Raw genomic sequence first — 7,139 nt, 5'->3', positions numbered from 1 at the left:
TATAGTCCTGGCTGTCCTGGAACTCACTTTGTAGACCAGGCTGGCCTCACACTCAGAAATCTGCCTGCCTCTGCCTCCCGAGTGCTGGGATTAAAGGCGGGTATTTCTCTTTATCATACCATAGGCTGAGTCTTACCTACAGAAGTTGGCAGGGAGCTATTCAATACAGCTTTAACATCTCCCTGCTTTGAGTTAAATTCTGAATAAAACAATCCTATTGCAACAAACCCCAGCTAATTGCTGGTACAAAAATCAATGTTTTATCTGGTTAAGTTCCAGTGATAGTTATACATTGCACTGTATACGGATTGGAAGCCACATGTATTTGAGCTACTCTAGTTAGCAGGCCACAAAAAACAAGCTTCAAGCAAGTAACCGTTTTCTCTAAGTAGACAGGTGACAGGAAGCACTTGCTGATAAAGTTTTCCAGCTACTCACAGGAAAAGCACCTGATTTCAGAATCTAAGTCTCCTCACGCTGTCTTTCCCAGCAATGAGGGTTCCTTAGTCTGTTAGAAGAAACTCTCAGGGCTGGAGAGAGAGATAGCTCAGCAGTTAAGAGAACTGGCTGTCTTCCAGGGTCCCGAGTTCAATTCCCAGCAACCACATGGTGGCTTACAGCCATCTGTAATGGGTTCTGATGCCCTCTTCTGGTCTATCTGAAGACAGCTACAGTGTACTCGTATACATTAAAGAAGGAGGAGTTCAGATCTCCAATAAAGAAGAGCTCTTACTGCAATCTTAATAATCACAAACATTAAATTCCAGAACAAGGAAAAACATGAGATTCCAAATGAGCTGTTGGGTCAAAAGGAACATGGCAAACCATTTTGTTTTTTTCATTTTTTTATAGTTCAAACACTATATGGTCTGTAAAACAACTCCCATCCTATGAAGTGTACTGGTAGAGATACAACCCTGAGGAATGGGAGCCTATTCATATGTACTAAGGAAAGTGCAGGGAAGGAGATTGTTGTAGTCTTTCATTGTACAGGCTCTAAGGTCCACAGTGTCACAGGGGTCTGCACTTTTCTGAATGGTGTCAGAGCACAAGAACACTTGGACATTTTCACACACTTTACTGGCTAGGCCCCACTTGTCTTTCATGGTTAGGAAACTTCCCCCCAATCCCAGGTTACACTTTCCTGAACTCCACCACCTTGGTGCTTTTCCCCCACAGCTAATTCAATAGCCACATTACTGGAGTGATGTAGACATCTTCCTTGACACACTCCAAGTTTCCAAGTTCTAAGTCACAACTGTACTAATCAAAATTAATTAATTAAGGGATTGGTAGCTCCATGGATGTGTAGATGCTGGCAGCAGCCACTCACCTCTCAGTCTAGAGTGTCTAGCATCTCGCCATCTGTGCCCGACTCTGCATGCACAGCAGAGTCCACAGAGGCAGATGGCCCCAGAGGTAGGGATCCCCAGAATGGTCTGTCTGAATTCAGCATCCCATCTAGCTCAGTCATGAAGGAAGGGCTCACGCTTTTGAAATACACACAACCCTTGAAAGACAGGGTTAAGCCGGGCGTGGTGGCGCACGCCTTTAATCCCAGCACTTGGGAGGCAGAGGTAGAGGTAGAGGCAGGCGGATTTTCTGAGTCAGCCTGGTTTACAGAGTGAGTTCCAGGACAGCCAGGGATATACAGAGAGAGAAACCCTGTCGAGAGGAGAGAGGGGAGAGGGGAGAGGGAAGAGAGGGAGAGAGGGGGGAGGAGGGAGAGGGGGAGGGGGGAGAGGGGAGAGGGAGGAGAGAAAGAGAGAGAGAGAGAGAGAGAGAGACAGACAGACAGACAGACAGACAGACAGACAGACAGACAGGGTTAAGGGAAACCCTTGGCTGGTCTTTTTTTTTTTTTTTTTCCCCTTGGCTGGTCTTTACCAAGAGGGACTGGCCTGGGAATGAGCCATGGAAACCCGCAACCAAAAAGTTGGGCCGAATTTGGGACCCCCCTACAAAGGGCACGGAAGCTCAATCCACGAGATGTGGGGCGACCATTGCCCCGCAGCTCTTCTCCGAGGCAGTCTCCTTTCCCTGGAGACTGTGGCTTCGTTATCTTCCCTAACTCTAGGGGTCATTAGTAGTCTCCTTACGCTTAGGAGCTCCGGGGATCCCGCCACGCACTGACAGGTCAGGTTAGAGTGGCGTCAGACGAATCATCGGTCGCCTTCCGAAGCGGGGCGCACCCGCCCTTACCTGCGCCGGGAGGAGTGGCCGCCGCCCACGCCCCGGCCCGCCCCGCCAGCTCAGCGCTCGCTCCGCAGGCCCCAGGCCCCGGCCCACCGCCGGGCCGCCCGCGTCCGCTGCTCTCTGGCCGTGGCCCACTGGCTGGCGAGCTCTGCAGCAGCCACGTAGGGCCACAACTCCTAGTCTGACCGCGCCTCCCTCTGCCAGAGAGCCAGGCGCAGCAGGCGCCACGGGGCAACCCCGTCGCCGGGGTCCTCCCTGAGAAAAGGCCGTCGCTATGGAGACGTGGAGCTCGCCGGCGGCCGTTAAACTGGGGAGGCGCAGCCCGCAAGTGATTCCCGCCGCAATTACAACTCCGGGCGGCCAGGAGCGCTGGCCGGTGCACGATGCTCCGGCCAGGCCGCTGCCCCAGCCCTCGTGAGCAGTGTACAGGGTTCTAGGAAAGCGAAGAGGCGTACCTCCCTGGTCGATGGCGCGGGGCGGGGCCAGGGGTTGTCCGTGCCCGTCGGAGACATCCGCTTCCGGGGCCACAGGCGAAGTGAAGCGCTCGGCTGATCGGCCTGCCTGTCCTCGGTGTCGACCCCCGCAAGCTTTACTCCTTAATAATCGGCTACGTCCGTTTCGCTGTCGGTATCGGTCTTCGGCCACCATGCTGGAACACCTGAGTTCGCTGCCCACCCAGATGGTGAGGACGCGCGTCCCAGATCCCCCGCACGTCTCTTTGGAGCCTAGCGACTTCTAAGCCCCTCACCTCCACCGGAGCCACCCCAAAGATTGGCTTCACTTTCCCTTCTCTTCCCCAGAATGGATCCCCTTTCCCGTGGTCTGTTAAGATGCCCAAGTTTCCCTGGGAAATTACATTTTTGCTTCTTTACTCTCGGGCCCTCCTGGTGTTGAGTGCTGCCTTATGCCAACACAGTTCCCTACAAGAATTGCAGTCCGTTGGCGGTAGGACCAACTCTTCCCCTTCTTTTTCGTCCCCAGGATTACAAGGGGCAGAAACTAGCTGAACAGATGTTTCAGGGGATTATTCTTTTTTCTGCAGTAAGTATTGCATTACCTTTAATTCTTAACCCCGCCTCCTTTGGTTTGACTGCATTTTATATACTTTGTTTCTTTTCAGATAGTTGGGTTTATCTACGGGTACGTGGCTGAACAGTTTGGGTGGACTGTCTACATAGTTATGGCCGGATTTGCTTTCTCGTGTTTGGTAAGGCATTTGTGGTATTTGAGTATTAGCAGCAGCATAAGTTTTTCTGACTCAGGAGACTTGGTTGGACCTACTAATGAGAATCAGAATCACTTCTTTGTTCATCTTTCCCATTAATGTTTCTGTTTTCTATTATTTGAAAAGTAGAATGTTGTGTCAGATGGCTTGCTCTACATAAAAGTGTAGAGATTTCTAGTTTTCTTTTGCATCTCCTCTAGGCAGTAAGATGAATATGCCAGGGTCTTCATACTTTTGCTTGCGCTGCCCTCACATTTCTTTTAGTTCTTAAAATTGGTATGTGTAAACACTTAAGGCTTGTTCTCACCCCCTGACATATTTTGTCTCATTAGTTTGTTAATCTTTAGCATGGTGGTTATTTGGGGATCAGACATACTTAATGATCATTTAGACCTTGAATGGAAATAAATGCTGCCTTTTTCCCTGTTCTGATCTAGCTGACACTTCCTCCGTGGCCTATCTACCGCCGCCATCCCCTAAAGTGGTTACCTGTTCAAGACTTAGGCACAGAAGACAAGAAATCAGGGGACAGAAAAATTAAGAGGCATGCTAAAAATAACTGATTGGGACTTTCACGATTCAGCACCTGCTTTTGTTTCCTGTGAGATGAGCTGAATTGCTTTCATAACTAAAACATGAGCTTAAACCGCCTATGTTCTTACAGCACAGCTGTGTAGACATCTATTGTCCTGGCTTCATTTCTAATCCAAATGTATTTTAAGTTATGACTATTTTATACCATCTCTTCATAAGCTTGTTATGGAGAACAGGAGATACAAGTATGAAATGCTTCTTTCCAGTGTGTATAATGAATAAACACCTCATAACTTGTACTACATTTGTTTTCTTTTTGCATTGGGTTCTCACTATGTAGACTAGGCTGTGTCCAAGTTCGAAATCCTGCCTTACCTTCCCAAAGTGCTGGGAATACAGGCATATGCTACCACACCTGGCATATGGAAAGTCCTATTTATTTATTTATTATACATAAGTACACTGTAGCTGTTTTCAGACACGCCAGAAGAGGATGTCAGATCCCATTATGGGTTGTTGTGAGCCACCATGTGGTTGTTGGGATTTGAACTCAGGACCTTCAGAAGAGCAGTCAGTGCTCTTATCCACTGAGCTATCTCCAGCCTGGAGAGTCCTATTTATAAGTATCCAAGTCTCACATTCCTTTATGAGCCTTAGCACTGTTTTAAGGGTGAGTTGTGGTTTGGTTTGGTGTTTTGAAACAGGGCTTTTTTTTTTTTTTTTTTTTTTTTTTTTTTGATTTAGTAGTTAGAAACACCCAGGTAGAATTAAAAATCAAGGACTGGTGGTCTGAATATCCTTGCCCTGTGTGAAGTGGGTGTAGCCTTGTTGGAGGAAGTGTGCCACTGTGTAGGCAGGCTCTGAGGGCTCCTAATGCTCAAGCTCTGCCCAATGTGGAAGAAACAGTCTCTCCTGCTGCCTTCAGATGAAGATGGAGCACTCTCAGCTCCTTCTCAGCACTATTTCCACCGGGAGGCTGCCATGCCTTCCGCCATGATGATAACAGACTGAACCTCTGCGACTATAAACCAGCCCCAATTAAGTGTGCTTTATAAAAGTTGCCTTGGTCATGGTTGTCTCTTCACAGCAATAAAACCCAAACTAAGTCAGCTGGCTAGATGGTTCAGCGGTTAAAAGCACTGGCTTGTTCTTCCAGAGGACCTGGTTCAATTCATTTTTTTTTTTTGGTTTTGTTTTTTGTTTTTCGCGACAGGGTTTCTCTGTGTAGCCCTAGCTGTCCTGGAACTCACTCTGTAGACCAGGCTGACCTCGAACTCAGAAATCCGCCTGCCTCTGCCTCCTGAGTGCTGGGATTAAAGGCGCGTGCCACTACGGCCTGGCGGTCCAATTCATTTTTAAATGAAGATGGAAACTGAGTGTTTAAATAAAAACAATACTGAAATATGAAAAGATGGAATTATTTTTTTTGAGACAGTCTTCCTATGTAGCCCTGCACTGACCAGACTAGAACTTCCTGCATAGACCAGGCTGGTCTAGAACTCAGAATTCCTGGATTTGCTTCCCAAGCACTGGGATTAAAAGTGTGCACCATTGGTGGTTTTTTTTTTTTTTTTTGAATGGGAGAACTTTTTTTAAAGCTAGTAAGATAATCTGTAATATATTTATACCAATAAATTAAAAACTAAAGGAAAGCCTTCTGGTCTACTTATCTACTCAGGCCAGATCAGCGGGCCGGAAACCCTCCCACACCCTACAGGCTGGCCCAGGAAGTCCGAAGTAACCAGGGACACAGCCTGTCTGCATCCCAGGGGGTCCACAGTAACCAGGGACACAGGAAATCCACAGTAACCAGAGGCACAGGAGGCCTGCTCTAACCAGGAGACCAGCTCTAACCCAGGTCACAGAGCTCTCCCTGCCTCCAAGGAGGTCTGCTTCAGTCAGAGAGACCCAGGCCAGTTAATACCAGAGATAACCAGATGGTGAGAGGCAAGTGCAAGATCTTAAGTGACAGCACCATCAGAACCCAGTTCTCCCACCACAGCAAGCCCTTGATATCCTAACATGCCTGAAAAGCAACATAATGACCTAAAATCCCATCTCATAAAGATAATAGAGGCCTTTAAGGAGGATATAAATACAGGAAAACACAGGCAAACAGGTAGAAGCCTTTAAAGAGAAAACAAATCCCTGAAAGAAATACAGGAAAATACAATCAAGGAGGTGAAGGATTTGAAAAAAACAGTCTAAGACTTAAAAATGGAAATAGAAACAATAAAGGAGACACAAAGGGAGGCAATGCAGAAGGTGGGCAACTTAGGAAAGAGATCAGGAGCCACAGATACAAGCGCCACCAAGAGAGAAGGAGAAAAAGCTATCATAGAAGATCTGTCAGAGAGAATACAAAATATAAAAAGCTCCTAGCCCAAAATATCCAGGAAATTCAGGGTACAATGAAAAGACCAAACCTAAAAATAATAGGAATAGAAGAGGGTGAAGAATCCCAGCTCAAGGGGCAAGAAAACATCTTCAACAAAATCACAGAAGAAAACTTCCCTAACATAAAGAAAAAGATGGCCATAAATGTACAAGCCTATAGAACACCAAATAGATTGGACCAGAAAAGAAAATCCTCTCATCACATAATAATCAAAACACTAAATGCACAGAACAAAGAAAGAATATTAAAAGCTGTAAGGGAAAAAGGCCAAGTAGCATATAAAGGTACTATTGGAATTACACCAGACTTCTCAACAGAGACTCTAAAAGCCATAAAATCCTGGGCAGATGTGTTCCAGACCCTAAGAGAATACAAAAGCCAGCCCAGGATACTATACCCAGCAAAACTCTCCATCACCATAAGTGGAGAAACCAATATATTCTGTGACAAAACCCAATTTAAACAATATCTTTCTACTAATCCAGTCCTACAGAAAATACTGGAACAAAATCCCCAACACAAGGAGGGTAACTACACCAAAGAAAACACAAGAACTTAAACATTTCACAACAAACACAAAAGAAGAGAATCACACACACACACACAGTATCAAACAACAACAAATCTCCAGCAACAAAAATAACAGGAACTAACAATCATTTGTCTTTAATATCTCTCAACATCAGTGGACTCAATTCCCCATAAATAGACACAGGCTAACAGACTAGATACATAAACAGGATCCAGCATCTTGCTGTATACAGGAAACATACCTGGGGCTGGAGA

At 46.4% G+C, this 7,139-nt stretch overlaps 2 protein-coding genes across 4 annotated transcripts in view; one reads left to right on the top strand and one right to left on the bottom strand.

Annotated features, from left to right (window-relative positions):
• The window catches only part of Glt8d1 (glycosyltransferase 8 domain containing 1), a 13,825-nt gene extending 11,143 nt beyond the window's left edge, over positions 1–2,682 (bottom strand). Inside the window, exon 1 of one of the 3 annotated variants that reach the window (XM_021203118.2) lies at positions 2,652–2,682. The gene's annotated coding sequence lies outside the window, so the exon portion shown is untranslated. Of the gene's footprint in view, positions 1–2,099; positions 2,167–2,202; positions 2,239–2,651 lie in introns of those variants that run through there. The other 2 variants (XM_029541396.1, XM_029541394.1) reach the window with 2 other exon arrangements.
• Positions 2,419–4,254, top strand: Spcs1 (signal peptidase complex subunit 1). The gene is made up of 4 exons (XM_021203119.2): positions 2,419–2,878; positions 3,178–3,237; positions 3,317–3,403; positions 3,859–4,254. The coding sequence occupies exons 1-4, from the start codon at positions 2,663–2,665 to the stop codon at positions 3,982–3,984; spliced, it is 489 nt and encodes a 162-aa protein (XP_021058778.1). The 5' UTR covers positions 2,419–2,662; the 3' UTR covers positions 3,985–4,254.
• Positions 4,255–7,139: the final 2,885 nt, after the last annotated feature.

The sequence above is a fragment of the Mus pahari genome, chromosome 8 (genome assembly GCF_900095145.1).
Source record: "Mus pahari chromosome 8, PAHARI_EIJ_v1.1, whole genome shotgun sequence".
Lineage (NCBI taxonomy): Eukaryota > Metazoa > Chordata > Mammalia > Rodentia > Muridae > Mus > Mus pahari.
Note: the sequence above shows the minus strand (reverse complement) of the source record. Positions and strands in the feature narration are given on the sequence as shown.